This window comes from Mesoplodon densirostris, chromosome 19, assembly GCF_025265405.1.
Source record: "Mesoplodon densirostris isolate mMesDen1 chromosome 19, mMesDen1 primary haplotype, whole genome shotgun sequence".
Classification (NCBI taxonomy): domain Eukaryota; kingdom Metazoa; phylum Chordata; class Mammalia; order Artiodactyla; family Ziphiidae; genus Mesoplodon; species Mesoplodon densirostris.
Window position 1 is genome coordinate 36,871,193 of NC_082679.1, and position 24,221 is coordinate 36,895,413.

General features: G+C 51.1%; 1 protein-coding gene across 1 annotated transcript in view; it reads left to right on the plus strand.

The window, feature by feature from the left end:
• Positions 1–480: 480 nt before the first annotated feature.
• SLC6A2 (solute carrier family 6 member 2) overlaps positions 481–24,221 on the plus strand; it is a 37,354-nt gene continuing 13,613 nt past the window's right edge. The window contains exons 1-4 of the mRNA XM_060083896.1: positions 481–769; positions 12,884–13,015; positions 13,746–13,983; positions 22,224–22,362. Of these exons, the coding sequence (XP_059939879.1) occupies positions 496–769; positions 12,884–13,015; positions 13,746–13,983; positions 22,224–22,362 (783 nt within the window). The 5' untranslated portion in view covers positions 481–495. The remainder of the gene's footprint in view (positions 770–12,883; positions 13,016–13,745; positions 13,984–22,223; positions 22,363–24,221) is intronic.

Genomic DNA, 24,221 nt, shown 5'->3' on the forward strand with positions numbered 1-24,221 from the left:
GGTGCCAGCGAGTTTGAAGTGCAGAGGTAATAAGTGTCCGGGGAGACTCCTGGGGCTCTCGGACGTGGCTCAGACCCGAGCCGAGGGTAGGGGGCAGCAAGCTGCACCCGGCCGGGTCACCGCCCTGGGAAACCTCTGCCTGGATGTGTCCAAACTCCGCCGTTTGGGGACAAGAGAGAGCAGGTGAATGAGGGAAGAGCTGCGGGGTGCCTAGCAGGATCCCTAGAGCGGCAGGGGTGGTCTCCACCTCGAAGTGCCGTCCCAGTCGGGCGCCCCACTACCTCTGCTTCCAAATTTTTCCAACAGACGCGCGCCCTTTTCTAGGAACCTTGCGTCCGCTCAGCGCGCGCCGACCACAGTATCCTGGCGCTCCCGGGAGGCCTCGGGAGGCGCGGGCAGGGTGGAAGGGCCCAGCGACCGCATCTTTTCCTTTGATTCCAGCGGAGCCTCGGCGTGCTCCCAGTACCACCGACTCCCCTCTCGCCAGCCGCACCCATGCTTCTGGCGCGGATGAACCCGCAGGTGCAACCTGAGAACAGCGGGGCGGGCCCGGGGTCGGAGCAGCCCCAGCGGAAGCGCAAAGCTGCAGAACTCTTGGTGGTGAAAGAGCGCAACGGCGTCCAGTGCCTCCTGGCATCCCGCGACGGCGATGAGCAGCCCCGGGAGACCTGGGGCAAGAAAATCGACTTCCTGCTGTCGGTGGTCGGCTTCGCCGTAGACCTGGCCAACGTGTGGCGCTTCCCCTATCTCTGCTACAAGAACGGCGGAGGTGAGCCCCCTGACGGGCTGGGGGTTTGTACTTGGGAGGCTACTTGAAGTCCACAGCGGTGGCCGGGAGAGGAGCTGGGATACACGCGGGAGGAGAAGAGGAGGCAGAAGGGCAAGTCTGGGACGCAGGAAGGGACTGGATGGGGCTCACGGGAAAAGGAGTCCCCTGTGGAACAGGGAAATCGAGGCATGACTTTGGACAGTGTTCGGCGCATGCGTGGAAGGACCAGGTTGGGTGAGGAATTCTGACCTTTTGGTGGTCCGCAGGAAGGGAGGTGGAGATCTGGAGAGCTCTTGACTGGGCGCCAAAAGTGCCCACGGTGACCCCAACTCCAGCGCTTCAGGCTTGATAAAGGACTTGGGTACCCTGAAGGCACTTGGGAGGCCCTGCTCCCTTGGGGACAGAAACCCTGGAACAGAGACGCATAAAGAGAAGCTAGTGGCAGAGAGAACTCCACTCTCAGGTTGGTGGTCCTTTGGCTGGAGCGACCAGAGCACACAGCCTAGGCGGGATTGCATCAGTGGGTACCAAGAACTGGCCTGGTCCTTGAGACAGGGGGCCTGGGTGATTGGGATGAAGCCTCTACCTCCTGGGGTCTTGGCCACGTTGCAGGGTGGAGTGGGAGGAAGGCCTGGAGGAGACCCCAGTCCAGCAACCAGGCTCTCTCCCCCTCCTCCTTCTGGGTGACCGATTACTGTCTGCCCTGGGATGAGAGCCTAGAAATCAACTATAGACTACTCAGGGGGCAGAGTCCTGGGGGAAGCAGCCCAGGGGGCAGGATACTGGGGCCTAAAGCCCTAACTCCTTCCTGAGAGCTTTTGCCCAAACCACCCCAGACCTGCCCCCTTTGCTGGGATGAGCTCAGGAGTACCCTGTAGAGAGCCTGGGAAAATGACCCAGAGGAAGCAGTCGGCAAAGGGGGGGGCCACCAGCAACCGAAACACTTTTCTATCCACTGGGCCATCTGCCTGGCAGGGGCTCTGGCTCAGGACTCCAGGGGGTCAGAGGGAGGTAGGGTGAGGGTTTGGAGCTAGAGGGAAAGCTCATGACCTTGTTCCATAGGGTCTGGGACCCTGCTGATTGCTTCAGTGTGTACTCTGGACACTTGCTTTGGGTGAGGAATGGAAAACAGATGATCCAGAGGTGAAACTTTTCCTCGTTTGACCGCTGCAGCTTCTCAAGAGTTTCTGGTCAGGTTTAAGCATTCTGGCCCTTTGGACTCAAGGAGGGAGGAAATGCAGATTCTCTGTATTTTTAGCAGACAGGGAGATGAGGAATGAAAGACAGACTAAGAGAACCTAGGACACCCTGTCTAGCATGTCCTCCATGACTGTCCGAGGCTGCGTGTCCCTAGACAGCAGAAGGTTCTATCATTAATCAGCAATGCTTATTGGATTCCTCTTGGCATGAGGCACAGTGCTAGGCTCTGCAGGGGTCACCTAGATGTATTAACAACCACTTCTGCCTGCCAGGAGCTCTAGTCATCTAAGGGCTTCATTGTCATGCGCTACACATCATTTCCATTGTTGTAAGTATCTGTTGAAACTAAAAGCACCCCAGATGGCCAATTGAACACATCAGCTAGATGGATATTCTGGGGTTTTCACTGACACTGTCCGCTCACTTGGCCACCGCCACCAACTGAGAGTGCCTGCTGTATGCAAGGTAGTCTGTACCAGGCGCCCAGGGCACCAAACACAGCACATTTGTCACACATTCCAATTTTTAGCTGAAGTTGGCCAGAAGCTCCCTCTCCTAGGCTTGCTAGCCCTGCACATCACCCATCCTGAGTTGTTGAGTCATTTGTCTCTTTGTGGGTCTGTCTTCCAAACAGACTGGGGCACACTGAGAGCAGAGGCTGTGGCTTTTTCATGCCTGTATTTCTAACGCCCAAGATAAGGGCTAGATCCCAGCAATGAGGTAGAAGGTGCCCGACAAACTTCTGTTGAATGAAAAAAATGAATGAAATGGTTCAAGCCCTCAGAGACCTAATGCCTACCCAGGAACAGCAGAACCCCCGACTCCACCGGCAGGAACTAATAAAGTGAGGCAGCCTGTGCTGGTGGGAGGCAGGGTTGGCACCTAGAGATCAGAAGCCCTGGCTGTGGAGTCCTGGGTTCCAGCTTCTAGCTGTGTGACATTGGGCACCTCTCCAAGCCTCTGTTTCCTCATCTGTCAAATGGAAACAATGGTGTTCACCTCAGAGGGTTGTTGTGAGGACTCAATGGGATAATGCTGTGGAGGGCCTGGCATCAAGTACGGCCTTAGTAAAGATAGCTGCCACCTCTTACTCACATCCTTGCGATGATGCGTGAGATGGATGGGAGAGGTGTCATGTGCTCTAAAGGCCTGAGGAGAGGCTGCTTAGGAAAGACTCGGAGGAAGTGAGCTGTGTGGTTGGAACTCAGCTCCTTGGGACGGATGGAGCACGGACAAGCCTGGGGAAGGGAGCAGGTCTACTAGTTGTGCAAGAATGCAGGAGGGATCGTCTCTGAGATTAGGAGTACACACTGGCTGAAGGGCAAGCCGGGAGAGATAAGGGTGGAGAGGCAAGTTGGGGCCAGGCTATGGAGACCTTGGCTGGCAGGCTACGGGGTGGGGAAGTTATATGAGTGAAGTTCCATTTCTGGCTAAGGATGTCTACAGCTGGCACAATGGAGTGGTGCAGCCCCCCATCTCAGAGTCTGAGGCAGCTCCTGTTCTTACTCCGCACCCCTCCAGGAGATGCTTGGCTGGCTCCTCCTGGGCTTTGTCTCTGCTGAGACCTCCTGGCTGCTCCATGTGGATCAATTCTCATCCAGCAATTATAAAGTCAGCCCTAGAGATGGGCAAGCAGGTTGGCAGGTGGATATCCTGTAATTCTAGAAGCAGCCAAAAGACCCAAGTTCAAATCCCATCTCTGTCACTCTCTCTGAGCTCAAGTTCCCCGCTACAGCTGGAGGTGAGCTTGGATGACCCCCAAGATCCGTCCCTCTCCGATGCCTGGCTCAGCACTGTACCCAAGCCAGGACTCACGCACCCTGTTATTTAACAGGCTGTGTTCTCTTCTGGTGCCAGTATTAACACGGTAACCTCCGAGTCCAGCTGTTCATGCTGGCCCAGACTGGAGGATGTTTTGAAATGATAAAGGTGCCAGTAGTTTAGGCCTTTGGCTAATATATATATATTTTTTTTTGGCTAATATTTTTTGAATGAATTACTGAGAAAGATCAGCCTGTCCGAACATCTTCCCATAAGCTAGCTGCTGGGATGCACGGGGGCACATGGCTTCCTTCCAGCCGGGAAAGCCACTCTTGGAAATTCCAAGGCTTTGTTCAGAACCTTCTCAAACAGGGACGTGGTGCTAGTGGTGCTCCTTCCAAGGTCCTCCGCTCCCGTGGTCTTGGGCCGGGCCTGTGTTGGTCCCCAGGGAGGAATGGACAGATCCGTCGTGTGCCCTTGTCTGTCTCCTTGCCATGGAAGAGGCCACTCGGAATTAGCCTTTGTAAATGAACGCTTCTGAGATGTGTCCGGCTGACAGCTCTGAGCTGTCAGAGAGATGTCCTTTAGGTTCAGACAGACCTGAGTTTGAATCTGAGCCTGACATTTCCCAGAAGTGTGGCCTCGGACAAGGCACTCGTCCTGTTTGGACCTCAGTTTCCTTGTGCAGAAAAGGAAGGTGACTGCCTCTTCCCACAGGGTGATATGACATTAGAGATAATATAAGCAAAGTACTTACAACAGTGTCTGACACATAGTAGGGGCTCAGTAAATGAAGTTGTTGCTGTTATTTTTATTGTTCAATGATTTTTAACTGCTAGACCCAGGCTAGATACAGGAGTAGGGCAGGGTCCTGATTTTGGAGCAGATTTGATTCTAAGAGGAAGTTAGAAGGGATATAAGGCTGGAAAGTGGTCACACTTGGGCCTGGGATTTCTAACAGCCTAACCTTATCCCAGTGTTTCTTCCCTACCTGGAAAATGGGGATTAACATTCCTATATGGGGTCCCATGAGATATGTAGTTCTGGGTCCCAAATGGGGTTCCCTTCCTTCCTCAAGTGAGCTCAGGGTCTCAGGTACCCACAGACCTTTGGGAATCCTCTTGGCCAAAATATCTGGGGTTCTTGAGGTCACGCAAGAGGTGGTGACGGGTACAAAAGGCAGGAGTTTGCAAACTCATCGCCCTCACGTTGGGCCTGGCTGCAGGGAGCCATATACACCCTGAGCTTGCCAAGCCTGATGCTGATTGTTCAGCTCAGATGTACATGAGCCAGCCAGCTGGTATGGCCCTTCGGCTAACAAGTTTGCAGGAATGAGGCATTCATCAGGGGCTGGAGCGGAGACCGCGATCTGGCGTTACTAGCATGACTTGGCCCATTGCTCTGAGCTGGCCAAAAAGATCTAGAGGGACTGTTTTCAACAAGGTGGGATTTCATAGGGATAAATGTTACATCCTGCCCTGTGGTCCCAAACCCAACTGCCTAAGTAAGGATTAGGCCACAGCACAAGTGGAGAAAGGCCCCAGGGCTTTCATTAGCTGCATCCTCTGTGTGAGTCACTGCCGGGATCCATTTATTTAACAAAAAAACCCACTTACTAACTGCCCGTCATATGCCAGGAATATAGAGATGAGCAAAAGGCAATCCCTGCCTTTAGGGAACTCATAGTCTATTACAGATATTCTACAAGTTAATGTCATTTTCAATTCTGTTATTGGAGGTACTATATCCCAAATCAGGGAGGTGAGGTTCCACTCTGTTCTTTGTGAGTTATATTTCCTTCTCTAATATAGTTCTGACCATTCCAAACACCCTGTAATTTGTTCCTCTTAAAGAGACCAGGGTGGAAGAGATGGGAAACCAGAATCTTCGAGGAGCTTCATTAGTAAGAATCAAGTCAGATTCTGCAAAGTTGACACGGAGGGAGAATTGTCACAGGAGGAGGGGTAGCCTCAACTCCAACTCCCCTGAATTTCACCCCCACTGACCTCCTTAGAGGAGCGGGGTTTAATCTACCAGAGGAGCAAGCATGTTTCCTCATTGGAACTGTCCTTCTCTCAGAGCTAGGGTCCAGAGATCAGCTGGAAGAACCCAAAGTGAAGATGAGGGAGCAACCCCTTGTGGGACCAGAAAAGCCGGTCCTCATCACTTGATAGATCATTCTGTAGAATCCCCTCTTGGAATAGCAGGGGCTTATGTAGAAGCGTGTATAGATGCTGCTGGCTAGTCTCAGTAGAGTGCAGGGGATGGAGTGAAGAGGTGCAAGACTCCACTTGGGCTGAGGTCCCAGGAACTCTGAGGCCAGTGGGCAGAGCCCCACAGTGGTCGCTGAGTGTCCTAAGGAGAAGGTCGGTCTTGGGGTAGAGAAGACACAAGTTGACACCACATGGCTCAGCTACCCTACCCACGGCAGAGAATCTGTGTTGACAAACTTGAATGACCTGGGCGTGATTTGTTATCGGAACTGGCATGGTTCCTTACAGAAATGGCCACTGGCAAAGACTCAGAGGGGGACCCTATGCCTGGCACCCAAAGGGCACAAAGGATTGCTTTGGAAAAGTCTGATTTGTTTTGTTCTGGAGGACAGAAGGAAGGCAGTAGGTGGAGGCTGCAGGGAGAGGGATTGAGGAGAAGGGAGGAAGCAGAGCTGGCCAGATGGAGAGGTTGGGCTGCCAGGGTCAGCAAAGCCTCAGCTGACCATGGTGTCCTCTGAAGCTGGGATGGCCCTTCAGACGGGTCCTGAGTTGGGGTGAGGGGGCCAGGACTGTATGCCCCAGGGTCCATCCGTCATTGGATGCCAGCTGCCCTGGGAAGGGAATGTGGCCTTGGGTGAGGCAGCTGGCTTCAGCCGAGGCAATTCCCAAAGGGCTGCTGCCGAGGGCTGAGCAGTCCCAGCTGCGGGGGAACAGGTCCTTCATTCTTGAAGGAGAATCTGGGCAGTACCGCCGGAGCCCTTTTTGCTCATGGCGCTGGCTGTGGCCTCAGGGAATCCTTGGATCTACTCCTCATGGTCAGCAATCTTGTTCGGACACAAGGAGGAGTAGCCAGCCTCACTTGGGATGGGGACATGAGTTGCCCAAGCAACTTGCCTCAAAATCCTTCTGTGCTGGGAGCCTCCGTGCTGTGCTCTGCAGAGGACCCGGCCACCGTCCACCTCACGGGCGATCCCTAGCTTGTGATTTCCAGTCTGCAAAGGCGCATCCCAGCTGCTCTTACGTGTGATGGCAGGACATGCTTCCCATCTACAGAGCACCTCAGTGCCAGGGACGTCACCTCCGTTATCTCTAATGATCACAGCAAACCAGTGATGCAGGTATTAGCCCCCCCTTACAAAGGGGAAACCAAAGCTCAGAGAAGTCACGTTGGCTCAAGGTCACAAAGCCATAAATAGCATGGTTGGGGGCCAGGATTGCCTCAGATCGAGGCAAGGGGGTAAGAGGAAAACTCCGTTTTTGTACACATTCTACAGTCTTTTGACACCAAATATGTGGGGGTTTTCCTAACACCAACCCATCCTCCAACTTTGGGGTGGGTGTCCTACCGTTCAGTTCTGACACCACCTGGAGTTAGTGCAGACCCCACAGGTTAGAGCTCAGTCTCACAAGAAACCTCTCACTTCACATGCCAGTCACAAGGGTCAAGATGTCACCTGTGCTTCTGACCAACCGGCTATAATCAGGGGTTCCCATCACCCCCTCTGCAGGTTTGATAATTTGCTATAACAGCTCACAGAACTCAGAGAAACATTTGCCAGTTTGTTCTAAAGGACATTATGAAGGGTACAGGTAAACAGCCAGGTGAAAAAGTACACAGAGGGTGAGGTATGGAAGGGTCCTGAGTGCAGGAGCGTCTGAGCCCGTGGAGATGGGGTGCGCCACCCTCCCAGTATGTGCATGTGCTCACTAGTGCCTCAGTCCAGAAGCTTTCCAAACCCCCTACGTTCGGGATATTTATGAAGGCTCCTCACAAAGGCATGATCGATATTAACTCAATCTCTAGCCCCTCTTCCTTCCCTGGAGGGTGGGCGTGGGGCTGAAAGTCCTAAGCCTCTAATCACGGCTTGATCTTTCTGGGGACCAGCCCCCATCTAGAAGCCCACCAAGAGTGGCTTCATTAGAACAAAAGACACTCCTATCACCCAGAAAATTCCCAGGGATTTAGGAGCTCTGTGTAAGATGCTCCTGTCACCCCCATCACTCGGGAAGTTACAAGGGTTTTAGGAGTTCTGTGTCAGGAGTCCAGAGCAGAGACAGGGGGTCTGCCCTGGGCCCTGGGCCCTGCTCTGCCCTCCTCTCTGCCTCACCCAGGCCAGGACTGAGAGGGCCTGCCCACCCAGAGCGCTGATTCTAACCCCCATCAAACTCCAGGTACCTGGACTCCGGAATTCCCTGCCCAAACACTCCAACCCAGTCTACAAGGTCCTCTTACCTGGACCCTGCTTCCCCAGCCTGGACTGTGTTACAGGCCTGCACAGCCCCAGGCCCAAGGGGAAGCCAGAGGCCCCCGTCTGCAGAGGCTGTGGACAGAGCTTAGACGTGTGGGCACAAGAGTCCACACGTACGTGCAAAAGGCCTCACACACTGCTGGTTGGAGCTGAGGTGGGGATGAAGCAGGGTGCGGGCTCCCCCCAGGCCTCCACACTCCAGCGCAAAGCTCCAAGAACTGGAGATTCCAGATTTGAACTTTATAATAGAACCATGCTGAGTTGTCAAGGTAGGATGATAGAGCAGGTTTGGTTTAACAGCTGTGGCCTGAGTTGTCACCTTTAAATATGTAGATATCGCAGGGTAAGTCTCCACTGGTGCTCTTGTCCCCGTTTCTGCAAGTTGGGTGGGCCTGCTGCATGCAGCCCTGTCTCTACTGAAATCTCACCTTCTCTTGCACCCGGATGTCTATACCCTTGGGGTACCTGGGAAGCGGGGACAAATCTGGCTACCGTAGGCATTGACCAAGTTTTTCTTGGAATTCTGGTGAAAGCCACGGGCAGTGACAACCCATAGCTGAGCTACAGGCACCAGGCGAACAGTTCTGTGGGTTTTCACTTCTTAATATATCAGGATGTGGCCAGTTTGAGGAATCCTACCCTCCACCAACTGGGAAGCTGGTCCAGTGAGGTCTCAAGGGACCCTCCTGTCCCTCCTGCAGCCCCTCCTTGATCACAGTCTCTCCACCTCCACACCAGGCCTGGCCCGCACCTCCTCTTGCTGAGCCACCTCCCACAGGCATCCCGTCCCCTCCCCTGGGGTCCTCCTCACCCACCAGGGTTCTGCTCCAGCACTTCCCACTCTGAACTGAGTGACCACTGGCTTCCCTTTTCTGAGGACTTGACATTTGCACAGAGGAGTCCAGAACCCCTCTCTGACCAGTAGGGTTCCTCTCTAATGGTGGGGCATCAGGCAGTGTGTGCCAGACAGATGCTTTTCTTACTGCATTCATCCAAAGGCCACGGGTTGGAGTCCCTTTCGCAGTTGACAGTCTTTTCTTCCTGTGTTCGTGAGTGTGTCGATGTGCAGAATCCGTGTGTACCTTTGCATGAAGATGTACAGGTGTGCATCTGTGTACGTGTGTGGATGTTGGAGACCCCTAGGAGCTGAGACCCTCAGGAGGTCTGGCCCTGTCAGCCCAGCCAGAGCATTCCAGAGCCAGGATTCTGTGCCTGTAGCTCCTCAGGTTCTCAGCTCTCTGGCCCTGCATGAGGCTTGATGAAGCTGACACTGCCATGCATGGAGATAAGGCAGGGCCGTGGGAACGTGGCAGTTATGGGCCTTGCAGAGCAGTACCTTCTAGGAAGTTTGCAACCAGCCTTGGTGTCCCAGGAGCTGCTGCAGGGCTGTTTCTAGGAGAAGCATCCTTAGCTGACCTCAGGCACCCCTGAAATCTCTTTCTGACACTTCAGCTCTGTCCTGGCTTCCTCCAGATCTTTCTGCAAGGGGGCTTAGACCATCTCCCTGGTCAATGTCCACTTTTAGAATAAGACACTGGCCACTGGGCAGCTTTCTGGTTTTCATTCATACTCAGCCGTTCCAACATTCTTAAACGTTCCCCATCTGTTACCACCTGAAGCTTTGGCTGGTCCGCATCAAACGCACTTGGAAGAGTCTTGGGCTTGTGCAGACCCATAATCTTTCCTCCTCTCCTTCCACTGGAACTCCCAGCCAGCACAAGAGGAGATGAATCTCAAACTGGGCAATTTACCTACCCGTTGGCAGTGCCACCCAGAGGGTTAGAGTTGAGAAAACTGGCCAATGTGAGATCCCTGGTGAATTGGCTGACGTTGCTCTTTCCTCTGGTTGTAGAAAAGAATATATAGTTGACAGCGGCAAACCATGGTGCCAAGATCTGAGCCGTGACTCCTGGCTTTTTCCTTCCCTGTTGTCCCTTGGGCCACTGACTTCAGTCTTCAGGCGTGTTAAATACTCTAATACATCTATTTCCCTTACTCTCTGGCTCCAGGCCCCCAAGGGCAGTGGCAGGTGGCCACAAGGCAGAGTGGCGCTCCAACAGATCCAGCTGTGGAGCCAAGCAAGCATACTTACTAGTTTGGACAAGCATCTTGACTTTTCTAAGCCTCAGTTTCCTCATCTTTTACGTGGGATTGGTGGTAATTCTCAGGGATGGTTTTAAAGGAATAATTATGCAAAAACTTAGTGTGTGGCTTGGCATATAACGGAGCTCAATAAATGGTACTTGTTACTTTCACCAGCTCCACCGTCACCACCACCACCCTGACCTCCATCAGCATCACCAGCATTGCTATCAGCAGCGTGAACAGATGTGGGTTCCAGTGCCAGACTAGCTCTCTCTGTGTGGGGAAAGAGAAGGGTGGAGATTGAGAGTAGAAATGAGGAGGGGAAGAGAGAGGTTGGCATGTGGCCGTTTCAAAGTCCAGCCTGGAGCAGGGGCTGGAGGCTTGGACCAGCCCATGACCAGCAGACCAGCTGGCTCAGCTGGCCCCACAGTCCCAGTTTCAGATCACCCTCCACCAAGCCTCTGTGCAGACTCATGTCCTCCATCGAGGCTTGGATATTCTGGAATCAGCAGAATATTTGGGGAATGGCTCTGGAGCTCTGGAGTCAGGCAGACCTGGGCCCAAATCCCAGATCTCTCACTGACCAGTTGGCTGAACTTAGACAAGTCACTTAATTTCTCTAAGCCTCAGTTTCCTCCTCTGAAAAATGGGTATAGCAGTTGCCACCTGAGATGGTTTCTGGGTAGGGTAAACGGGATCACAGATGTCCTGTGCCCAGTGCCCTGCTTGATACATAGGAGGTACTCATGTTCCAGTGGTTTCTTCCCTACTGCCCACTCTGCTGGTCCATCTCCTGCTTCAGAAGGACTGGGTCTCAGAGCACTGCGGCCAAAACTTCATGCTTTGTCCCTAAGAGCCCTGGGCTTCCTGAGGAGAAGCCCTGGGAGGAAAGTGGAGACTGACAATCTGAGTAGCTGGGGGAGTTTGACCCTGGGTGCATGCGACTTTGCTACAATTCTCTGCTAGCCTGGTGCCCCGGTTTCCACATCTGTAAAATGGCGGTAGTAATACTTTTAGGGTTGTTGTGAAGATGGAATGAGATATTGCATGGAACACAGTGCCTGGAACACAGTAGGGAATATTATATTCCTAACATTATCATCGTTACGCATTTCCCGGTTTCTGCGCTTTCTTAGCATGGGCGGGTCAGAGAGTGTTTGGTTTCCAAGGTTACGACATCTCAGCCAAAGGCCAATGGCGGGAGGAGTGTGGATCTGGCCTGGCCACCTCCGGTTGCACCAGGCCAAGGAGCAGCCTAGGCTGACGTGGCAAGTACCCCGTGAGTCACCTCACGGCGTCAGAGCCCGTTAAGCTCACCCCAGGCTACCAGGCATACCGAGAACTGTCTCTGGAACTCAGACGTGTCTAATTCTACCAGGAATTTTCCCAGGGATTTGCTGCTGCCCATTGCCAAGGGCTCCCTGTAGCTTCGGCAGTGTTCTGGGTGGGCATCTTCCCTGGTCAGAGACTTGACCCTCTGGCCTCTTTGCTCCAGTGTTTGTTTACCTTCAGCCAGCAGTGACAGAGTGAGCTTGATGGTTGGAAGACATGAATGCGAATCCTGCTTCTGTCACTTAGCAACAGTGCAAACAAAACCAATTCGACTCCCTTCTCTGCCTTCAGTTTCCCCTGGGAGGAAATAATGACCCTCTCTGATTATTTCTGTGAGCTGATGTGAGACTAAGGACAATCCAGTGAGGTCATGTTTGGGAAAACCCGAGGTGACCTTAAACTGATACAGACATGAGCAAAATGAAAACTCAGTCATATGTAACTTTGGGCGCTGTCTCTCCCTCTCTGACCTCAATTGCCTTACCTATAAAAGGAAGGGTTTGGGGTGATTGGCATTCCCCAGAGTTGTGATTCATGAAAGAAAGGGTTCTATGTTGAAATTAATTTGGTAAAGACTGCACCTGATCTTCCCCATAGCCCGTCACAGCTTGTGCTTGTGTATCAAAGGCTAGGAGAATCCTGCAAGAAACAAGCCTATTTGGCTTTTTTATTATTATTTTTTTTTTAAATTTACTTTTGGCTGCTTTGGTTCCTTTGTTGCTGTGCATGGCTTTCTCTAGTTGCGGCAAGCGGGGGCTACTCTTCGTTGCGGTGCGTGGGCTTCTCATTGCGGTGGCTTCTCTTGGGGAGCACGGGCTCCAGGTGCACGGGCTTCAGTAGTTGTGGCTTGCAGGCTCTAGAGCACAGGCTCAGTAGCTGTGGCTCACGGGCTTAGTTGCTCCGTGGCATGTGGGATCTTCCCAGACCAGGGCTCGAACCCATGTCCCCTGCATTGGCAGGCAGATTCTTAACCACTGCGCCACCAGGGAAGCCCAAGCCTATTTAGCTTTGATGAACACAGATTTTACTAATTTGAGCACAGACCCTCATTATTATGATTATGATTATGACTACTGCTATAACTATTATTATGTTATGGCTATTTGTATTAATTGCTCTGATTTACCTACCACAAGACATCCCTTGAGAAGTGGCCGGGTGACAGGAATGAGGACCCTCACAGCTCTGGCTGACATGGGTCCACATACTCTGAGGGGCAGGCCCAAGGCTGGGCAGGGATCTAGGGGCTCACACTCTGCTTCTGTGTCTTCCAGGTGCCTTTCTGATCCCGTACACCCTGTTCCTCATCATCGCTGGCATGCCCCTGTTCTACATGGAGCTGGCTCTGGGCCAGTACAACCGGGAAGGGGCAGCCACCGTGTGGAAGATCTGCCCGTTTTTCAAAGGTAAAGAAGGAATCTGGCGGAGTCAAAAGTTGTTCTAAAAGACTTCTGTGTGCCCCTGGAGAATCTGCTCCAGAGGTGGGATCTGCGGTAGACCAACTCTCTCGAGATTTAGTTATTGGCAAGGTCAAGCACGTCCACCATTCAAAGTTACATGGAATGCATTGGGGGTGTCAGGAACAGCTTTAGCCTAGAAAGTCTGGAAATCTGGGTTCCAGTCCAGGCTGTACAGCTGAGTAACCAGAGGGAGTCTGTTTTCCTGAATGGGAAAAACTCATAGAAGTGTCAGAAGTACCCAGAACACATACCACTACTCTCCCCTCTTGCTCCCATGGCAGACATGATAAATGGATCACGTGCCTTTCCACCGTGGGCAACTGGCTTCATTCCGCTGGGAGAGAATGTTATCATGCCTCAGTGTTATCCTGCCCAAGGGGTGGGAGGAGCTGGGATACTTATACTCCAACACCTGACCCGGCTGCTCCCTGGGGCATTAAAGGTCCTGGCAATTTTACCTTGCCTGATGAGTGAACAGAAGGGGCTCCAGGGGCAAGAGAGAGCCCTCAGGCAAAGGAATGGGGGGTGGGGCCCTAGGGGATTTAGGACTCCAACAATCTGCTGCAGAAAAAAAAGAGAGGTGTGGGAGGTCGGGTAGAGCAATGGTTGGAGCCAACTCCCCAGGAGAGGTGGTTCTGGGGAAGCCCCTGCCTGACCCCCTCTGCCCCCCACCCAGGAGTTGGCTACGCTGTGATCCTCATTGCACTCTACGTTGGCTTCTACTACAATGTCATCATTGCCTGGTCACTCTACTACCTCTTCTCCTCCTTCACCCTTAACCTGCCCTGGACTGACTGCGGCCATGCCTGGAACAGCCCCAACTGCACCGATCCCAAGCTCCTCAACAGCTCCGTGCTGGGCAACCATACCACGTACTCCAAGTACAAGTTCACGCCGGCAGCAGAGTTTTATGAGTAAGTCATCAACCCCTTGTCCTGCTCACACGGGCACGTCGAGACCTGTGCTGGGCAGGACCTGAGCCAAACGCTAAGGAAAACCACAGGAGGGGAGGGGGCCACGCCAGTCACCGTAATGTGTACTCAGCAGCCACCACAGGCCTGATCCTGGCTAGAAGCCAAGGATACAGCCGTGGACAAAGCTTGAGGAGCTTGTGTTCTGACGCAGAACGGGGGTGGGGAGACAACACACTAGCAAAAAGGTAAGGAAGCAAGAATGCTGTACAGCGTGAACATACCCTTCAGGAAAGCAAACACATTTTAGGGAGTATAAGTTCTCTTAAGGAACTAAAACCAGTGCTACACAGTGACTGTGTAGGGAAAAGGAGCTTTAGTGCCGGTGGTCAGGGAGGGCTTCTAGGAGGAGGTGTCATAAGAACTGATGAAGTCAGCCAGGGGAACACCTAAGGGCTCAGCTGGTAGATGATGGAGCTGCGGCTTGAACCCAAGTCAATCTGATCCTGAAGCTCACCTGCTCCACCCTGCGCTGCTGTCTCTCTGGGGCTTCCGTGGGTGAAAGTAGCCAGAGTTTGTGAGTGAGATTTGGGAAGCGGGAGGCAGGCCAGCTGTGTACAGCTCAGAGAAATTATTTGGACTGTGTGTATGAGAGGCACTGACTGGTGGTAGAAGACAGAACATCTTTTAAAAAAAGAAACATTTTATGTTGAAATCATTTTAGAGGTAGAAAAAAGTTGCAAATGTAGTACACAGAGCCCCTGTAGACCCTTCACCCAGTTTCCGCTAATGTTGACACCTTATACAACCATAGTGCAAAGACTGAAATCAGAAAATTAACGTGGATTAACTAACCTGCTAAAGACTATTTTTAAATTTGTTAGTTTTCCCACTAATGTCATATCCTCGTCCAGGATCCAACCTAGAGTCCCATGTGGCATTTAATTGTCACATCTCCTTAGTCTCCTCCAATCTGTGAGAGTTCTTTAGTCTTTCCTTGAGTGTCATGCCCTTGATGCTTTTGAAGAGCACTGGTCAGCTTTTCTATAAAATAGCCCTCAGTGTGGGTTGGTCATTGTTTTCTCCTGATTAGAATGAGTTTGACATTTCTGGCAAGAATAACTTGGAAATGACATTGTGTCCTTCTGGGTGCATCGTATCAGGGGGTACAGGATGCCAGTCTCTTATTACTAGGCATGTTGACCTTGATCACTCAGCTAAAGTGCTATCTACCTGCTTCCTCCTGTGCAGAGGTAGCATTATTCTCTGTAATTAGTAAGTGTCTTCTGGGGAGTTACTTTGAGGTTATGCCAATATCTCATTTTTCATCAGACTTTTGCCCACAGTTCTTACCATCCTTCAGTGAGTCCTGCAAACAAGGATCATTATTTATAGTGTTGGTCTAAAGTGATTTCTAGTCCCATCATCCCCTCTAGATTAATTGAAAAGTCCCTTTCCCCCTATTTATTCATTCGTTTGTTTACTCATTTATTCATTCTATCAGTATGGGCTCATTGGTATTTATTTTATTCTGTGGTTTTAACCCATAGCCATCATTATTTATTTTGTTGCTCCCTAGAATCCTCTCAACCTCTGCTCCATCCTTTTAAGTCCTTGAGGTTGGTAATAGTCAACTTGCTTTCAATCACCTAATTTCAAATGTTTGCATGGTGGTCTCTTCAGAATGTAGCATCTGTTGTCTTTCTGCTTCAGGTGGGGGTGAGTCCCATTTTAGCAACCCCTACACAAGTGTTAGCAGCTAAGCAGAAAGTCCCTGGTACAAACTGTGGGGCAGGACAAGTAAATCCCACTCAAACCTCACTCTCAAGGTACACATGGTCTAGAGTAGTGGTTGGAAAACTTTCCAGTAAAAAATTAGATAGGAAATATTTTGGGCCTTGTGGGCCACGTAGGCCTCTTGCATATTCTTTATTTGATTTTACCCTTTAAAAAGATAGAAACCATCCTTAGCTCACAGGCCATAACTCAATGGGCCACAGCTGGATTTGGGGGCAGGGGTGTGGGGCATGGCTTGCTGACTGCTGGTCTGGAGCAGTGCTGCTCAGGAGAACTCCCCATGATAGAAATGTCCTACGTCTGCACAGCCCAGTGCAGTAGCTACATGCCACAGGTGGTTAGTGAGCAGTTGAAATGTGGCTAGCGTGACTAAGTTGAATTTTTAACTTCATTAATTTTCATTCATTTATGTGTAAATAGCTCGTGGTTACCATATTGGGCAGTACAGGTCTAGAGGATGGAAAACAACAAATTCACCAACACCAAAACCTTAGGGCCACTCTTCTTTGGTCCTATGTATTCCCTAAGCCAAGGACCTTGGAACGAGTCCTGATTATCCAGAGAGTGGGGTTCCTGAGGACCACTTCCACTCCTGCCATCTCGGTGCAGCATGACCAAGGAGTCCTGGTGTGGTTAAAGGTGGCCTCTGGAAAGTCTGCCGCCTCCTGGGGCTCAGCGGAGTCAGGGTTCTCAGGACCCAGGAACTACCCTCAATGAGCCATGGCGGAGAATTTGCTAAGGGTCCTGGACCTGTGTGTCCACCTGCCCCCATCTGTGTTTTCTGCAGACTTCCAGCAGGCATGTGCACAATTATGTAGGTTTGGGAATTTTGTGGGGAGAGGGTCCACAGTTGTCATGGAATTTGAAATCCTTCTACAGCCCCAGACGGATCTGAAGGACTGCTGTTACTTAAAGTAAGCGTCTAAGTAACACCATCATCCCTGTCTTCCTCCTCATCACATCAACAGCTAATCACTTACCGTGTGCCTCAAGCTTTCTGCTAACTTCTCTGTATGTGTTATTTCATCGTAAGCCTCACACCAACCTGATGAGGCTTCTGTAACTCTTACCTTCATTGCATACATGATGCGGCCTCATTTCGCAGATAAATAAATCACTGGCCCATGGCCACATGGCTAGTCCCGTGCAGAGCCAAGATTTGGACCCAGATGGTTTGCAGCTACGGGACTCCAAGAGTGAGAGCCTCCTTACACTTTGCCGCCACGAGCCTCACTCTCCTCACCCTGGCCCCTCCCTTGCCAGGCAGTGAAACTCCAGAGCCTGCAGGCTTCACTTCTGTGTTATATTGGATTCTAGCCATTATAAATGGCTATTATTATTCCAAAATACTGTCATAGTCACAACTAGCTTTATCCAGCTTAGATTATATCCCAGCCATGCATTTGGAAGTGACATTTGAAGTGGGTTTGAATCCAGAAAGTCTGGCTCCAAAGTCCAGGCTCTTAGCCCAGCAATTCTAAACACTGGCTGCTCATTGGAACCACTTGGAGAGCTTTAAAACACACTGATGCCTGGATCCCACACCCGGAGATTCATTTCATTGGTCTGGGTGCAGCCGGTGGGGCGTGGAGATTTGTATTAACAGCTCCTCCAGTGATTCTAATATCCAGCCAAGGTTGAAAGCCCCTGTCTTAGGCACTGCACTCTCCCATCTCAAACAAAGTAAGATTCTTAGTGGGCTCAGGCTAACATGCCTACAGTACCATGTCATGGAAAATCTAGGGCCTCCTTTATTCTTCTCCTTAGGGGTGTGGCCTCGGACAATCCCAGAACCGTTAGGGACCTTGCAGGCGGAGGTTTTAGGCCTTCCTAGTTTATAAGTGTGGTTTGGACTGGGAGATGGTAAAGGATAGTGGAGCTGAGGGTGCTACTGATACATGTAATTGGTTCCGTGCTTTCTCCTTTATCATCTCATGATAAAGGAAGGAAACATGATCTTTCTTTTTGCTCTTGGCCACCCTCATCCTTATAAATTAAAATGAGAAATGATGGCCTTGTCTCTAGTCTAGTTATTATTTGATTCCTTCTCTGACGTCTTCATAGCCAGCAGATCTGCCCCAGCTGGAGGGAGAAGTGAGTTGGGTTTTGAAACCCAGGTTGCTTTAATTACAGCCTTAAACTTCCTCCCGGCTTGGCTGTGAGCAGAATAAGGTGGAAGAAGAGGACATTCTCTTGCGTGGGGCTGAAGGGGCTTGGGGGATGTCATGGGGAGCAGAATCCAGGACTTACTTCTACAGCTTTCTGCTCCACAGAGCTCCTATCCCTTCCCCGCCTCCCCCTTCCTTCCCCTCCTCCACCCTTTTAAGTTCATCCCCACCCCAAGCTTCACAGATGCCGTGAGCCAGGCACCAAGCATCTTCTCATATCCAAGTCCCATTTAGTCCTCGCAGTTCATGGAGGTGGGAATTACTCCTATTTTACAGATAAGAATGTAGTGGTACAGGTTTTAGGGAAGTGGCAGAGCTGGGATCCGAACCCGGGCCATCTGAGTTAAGGCCCTCACCCCATCCACAGGCCTCTCCCCTGTCTTCTCTTCCATCCCATCAGAGTCTCCAGTGGGGTGTATTTGGGACAGGAGTGCAGGAGTGTCTGTGGGTAGATCGGAGCCCTTCTCATGCATCTCTTTCTCACCTTGAAGCTGCTTTTGTGTGCTTCTCAGTATCTAAGTCATGAGCTGCCTCTGGATTTGTTATTAATGGCCCTTTTATCTAAATGCTTCTGCTTTAAAAGTTCCCCCCTCTCAGTCTGGGGACCCAGCAGGTAGGACTCCCAGGGCCAACCCTGAAGAGATTAGTTGGTTTTTTTGCTTTCCTCAGAGCCTGCTGGCCGATTCTCTTGCCATCTTGTACTTATTTAAGCTGATAGATTGAACATATCATTCAAGGGAACAAAACTTGGATACTCCCCAGGCTCTAGGCCTGAAGCCAAATAGCCCAAGGCTGAAGGAAACCCGAGGCTCTGTAACTTAATCTGTAAAGGGCACCCTTGGTGAACACGCTCAGGGAATAGAAAACTTCTACCCACTGCATGTTCCTGGTGCGGAAGAGAACTCTCCCTCCACCCCAGCACTAACCCTTTGCACTTAAATGTCAAGTGAGATCTGAGCCCTTTTGGCCTGTAGACTTCGGAAAGTCTGGACCGTGTACTCCACGATGATTCATTTTCATTAAACTGCTGGAAAACTACAACAAACAACAAAGTTACTTGTACTAATCCCCAAGGCTTGGGCCTGTTATGGGGGAAGAGGCTGGATTCACTTTTCTTGGAAATCAGCTCTGGAGTCTGGCTTTTTCACTGATGAAATATCTAGACAACCACTGCAAGGCTGAAAGTGGACCTCACACACATGTGGGTCACCTGGGCCGGTTAGGAGGCGTTTCGGCCATCTGATTGTATTCTAGTCATTTTAGCACGTTTGAGGGCAAGCACAGTTGGTTCAGTGCCTTTTTTTTTTTATGATTTTAACAGTCAAATTGGCCAAATGGTGATTGATACCATTCAATACTTGGCCCGTATGGAAAGAAATGGGAAGAAGCAGGATTAAGAGTCAGATGGGCTCAGTACCTGATTGTGGTTCTCCATCTTTTTAGATATGCCCGGCCTCTCTTCTCTTCCAATCTCCTCCCTTACCTTCATTTCCCTCCCTCCCCTCTCCCCTCCCCAACCCCATGCTTCTCCTCCTCTTCCCCCTCCCCCTCCTCCCCTCCCTTTTCCTCTCTCTCCCACTACTCTTCCCCCTCCCCCTCCCCTCCCCCTCCTCCCCTCCTTTTTCCTCTCTCTCCCCCTACTCTTCCCCTCCCCCTCCTCCCCTCCCCCTCCTCCCCTCCCTTTTCCTCTCTCTCCCCCTACTCTTCCCCCTCCTCCTCCTTCCCCTCCTTCTCCTTCTTCTTCCTCTCTCTCTCCCTCCCTCTCCCACTCTCTCCCTCCTTCTCAGCATAGGAGAGGGACCTCAGCCAGGGCCTCATTTTTGAGCTGAGACTAGCAGGGATAGAAGTTCACCAGGCAGACACATTGGGCCAAGAAGTGTGTTCTAGGCATAAAGGAACAGACGGTTCCAAGGCCCAGAGTGACGGAGAGCTTCATATAATTCGGGAATGACACGTGGCTGGTGGTCGCCAGGAGCCAAAGTCATGGTGTGGCAAGGCACGTGGTGCACTTGGTACAGGATGATTGAGAAAGGCCTCCGATTCTGAAAGACTTATGTTTTTATCCTCTCTACCAGGATTCCACAACGCTGATGCTTTTGACAGTTGGGGCTGGATAATTGCGGTGGGAAGGCTGTCCTGTGCATTTTGGACATTTAGCCCCATCCCGGGCTTCTGCCCACTAGAAACCAGTAACACCCCTCTGCCCTCCAGCTGTGACAACCAAAACTGTCTCCAGCTGTTGCCAAGTGTCCAGGGAAGGCAGGGGCAAAATTGCCCCCAGTGAGAACCACTGTTTTCGGTGATAAGGAGCCTCTGAGGATTTGGGGTCAGTGGAGTGACAAAGTTAGAACACAACTTCAGACGAATCGGATGGTTCTACGGCAGCACAGACTGTGGATTTAAGGAGGCTGACTGCAGGTAGAGAGACTGGGATGGTGGGAGGATGGGGAGGTTTTTACAGTAGTCCTGGAGGAACAGAATATGGGTCTGGCCTGGCATAGGGCCATGAGGACAGGGGTGTTGGTTGAGCTGATTTCCAAGAGATAGGACTAGGAGGGGCCAGACACAGATTGCTCAGGGAAGTTGATGCAGGGTGAGTAGTTTAAAGCCACAGCATCCTGCCTGGGGGCAGTGGGGATGAAGGCCGTTCTGGAGATGGGGACACGGGTCTTTGTAGGCCTTGATCAGCCACACAGCTCTGCTCATTCATTCCTGAGCGCTCACTGCAGACTCCTCTGTTTGCCTGTCACCACCCACCTCCCTCTCCCCATCTCACCCCTACCACACCTGGGCACCCCTTCTCAACTCACCGGCTCTCCCACAGGCCCACAGAGAAGGCACCAGCCACCCCCTCAGTGGAGCCCGCCACACTGACTCCCTTGGCTGAGTTTTCTGGGCACTCCTTAGCTTCTTTGCCAATGCCCGCTGCTCCCTGAAGGCTGGGACTCAATCAGAATGATAGTTACAATGCCCATTAGCCCTGAGCATTTCCTGGGTTCTAGGCACTGTCTCACATTCTGCAACGTAAGCCTTGTGAGAGCCATTTTACTGAAGAGGAAAATAGCTCAAGATGGGGAATGTTTGCACCAGCTATTGTCACCCAGGAGCTCCATGTGGCTGGAGCCATCACCTACTTGTCCACAGCCTTGTCACCTGCCCCCCAGCAGTCCTCTTTTGGTTTTGACTTCTTTCTCACGAAATTAGGTGTGTGAGATTCATCCATACAGAACTAGTTGCTATATAATATTCCAATTTATGAATATATCATAATTTATGTAGTCTACTGTTGTTGTTTTGTTTTGTCTAATATTTATTTATTTATTGGCTGCATTGGGTCTTAGTTGCAGCACGTGGGATCTTTTGTTGCAGTGTGCAGTCTTCTCTCTAGTTGAGGCGCACGGGCTTAGTTGCCCCAAGGCATGTGGGATCTCAGTTCCCCGACCAGAGATCGAACCTGCCATGCATCCCCTGCATTGCAAGGCGGATTCTTAACCACTGGACCACCAGGGAAGTCCCTGTAGTCTACTGTTTATAGATATTTTGCAATTTGGGGTTGTTATGAATAATGCTGCTATGAACATTCTAGACCATGTCTTTTGGTGAACATACATACATGTTTCTACTGGGCAAACACCCAGGAGTGGAATTGCTAAGGCAGAGGATACACATACCTTTAGCTGGGGTAGATGTTCCCAAATAGGAGAAAAGTTTACTCTTATCTCAGTCTCTAGACTAGGGATTCTAAACCTCAGCAACATGGGAATTTTGGAGGCTGTCCTGTGCCTTATAGGATGTTTAGGTTGTCCTGTGCATCATAGGATGTCCCACTTCTCTATCTTCTAGATGTCTCCTACCCCAGTCGTGACAATCAAAGACATCTCCAGACACTGCCAAATGTTCCAGTGTCCACTGCTTTAGACCATGAGTGCTATGAGGGCAGAGACCTTTCCTCTGTTTATTTACCACCATCTCCCCAGGACCTGGCTTGCAGGTGGCACTCAAGAGATATTTGTTATGTTGAAAGCTTCTGTTACCGTTTAAAAAGCAGCCTTGGGTGGGGACGTCTCCCCAGATGAGTTGCTGGCCCAGGGCAGGGAGGTGCTGGGCACAGGCCATGACTGTGCAAGGCAGGTCCAAGTGATGCAGGGCTGTAGCCGGGGCAGCCGAGGGCCTGTCTCTATCAATGTGCACTTTGGAGGACTGGCCTGTTGTCGAGGCCTTGGTCATCCTCCCTGACGACACCATCTTCCCTGGTCTGCTCCCCTCTCCTCCCCGCAGACGTGGTGTCCTGCACCTTCACGAGAGCAGTGGGATTCATGACATCGGCCTGCCCCAGTGGCAGCTCTTGCTCTGTCTGATCGTCGTCGTCATCGTCCTGTTTTTTAGCCTCTGGAAAGGAGTGAAGACATCAGGAAAGGTAATATCTTTGTTTCTCTTTCAGTTGGGAGGTTGGCCTCAAAAAAGATGTTTTTTTTCTACCTATAAACAGGTAGTTGGTGAAAAGAAAAGGTGGTGCTAGAAGTACAAAACCTGGGTTTGCACCCCAGCTCTGCCACTGGCCTGCTGGAGACTTTAGATGAATCCCCTCCCTTCCCTAAGCCCAGGACTCCCCAGCAGTAGGATGAGGGAGTGCAAGTGGATCAGAGTTCTTCACACTTTCCCACCAAAGCCTCCCTAATAGCAGAGACCAGGGAACGGGACACCCCAAGGGTCTCTGGAAAAAGTCCAAAGCAACCTGTTGACATGTGTTTAATAAATCTTAAATTCTGGACTAAAACTGTATGCAAATATTACAGCCTTCTCTAGCATATAACCATTTCCTTCACTATAAAATTGATTGTTCCCACCTCTGAATTTTTGAGTAAATGAGAACGCTCCAGAAGATATCTAGATGAATCCTGGGGCATCTTCTGACACAGTGCAGAGTGCTCGCAAGGGTCTACGTTTCCTGGAGAGAGGAGCACAGGGTTCGATGACCTAGGAGAGCCTGCCAGAGTTGGCATTCTGACTTAGGTGACACTGCTCCCCATAGTCAGCACCCCAGGGTGGAGTATACTCAGGTCATGGCCCACATTGATTCTGAGCCTGAGGAATATCATGAGAACAACAGCTCCATTTGGACCCTATGGGTCCATGTGGAGCTTGGCTGTATTAAAGAGGCTGTAGCTGGGAAATATTCTGTCCAGTGTTTTGGTTAGCTATCGCTGTGTAACAAAATACCTCAAGATGTAGAGATGTAAAATAACAGCCATTTTATTACCTCTCATGATCCTGTGGGTTGACTGGGCTCAGCAAGGTGGTTCTTCTGCTCCATGTGATACTGCCTGAGCTACATGTCTGGGTGCTTGACTGGGCTGGAACTTCCAAGATGGCTAACACTCATGGATGGCAGTTGGTACTGGCTGGGAGCTTAACTGGAGCTGTCAACCAGAGCACCTTGGGTGGTTTCCATATAGCCTCGCCCTGTAGCTTGGGTATCTCACAGCATGATGGTTGAGTTCCAAGAGCATGTTTCAAGCAGACAAGCCCCAATATACAAGTAGCTCTTCCAGTCTCTGTTTTCATCATGCTTGCTGTTGTCCCAATGAACAAGATAAGTCTTGAGGTAAAGCCCAGAGTCAGTGTGGAACACACAGTGTGTATGTTCATTGGGGGTTACAAGGCAACAATAATCAGGTAGGCATGAATTTATGAGAAGCTTCATTAGGTAACTGATTTTGAATTTTTTTAAATTTATTTTATTTATTTATTTTTGTCTGCATTGTGTCTTCATTGCTGTGCGTGGACTTTCTCTAGTTGTGGCAAGCGGGGGCTACTCTTCCTTGTGGTGCACGGGCTTCTCATTGCAGTGGCTTCTCTTGTTGTGGAGCACGGGCTCTAGGCGCACAGGCTTCAGTAGTTGTGGTACACGGGCTCAGTAGTTGTGGCTCGCGGGCTCTAGAGCGCGGGCTCAGTAGTTGTGGCGCACGGGCTTAGTTGCTCGGTGGCATGTGGGATCTTCCTTGACCAGGGATCGAACCTGTGTCCCCTGCATTGGCAGGCAGATTCTTAACCATGGCGCCACCAGGGAAGCCCTACCTAGGCAACTGATTTTGAAAAGTGGGGTGCATCAGGGTTCTCTCTGGTTCTCCTAAAGTCTTGGTTATGCCATAGATAGCAAAGATAGTGACAGGGGACCAGCAGCCAACGGGAATGAAATTTGACAAGAGCCTGAAGTGGAACTTCCTATCAGCGTATTGGAGACATGGTATCTGCCCCAAGGAAGAACCCAAATGA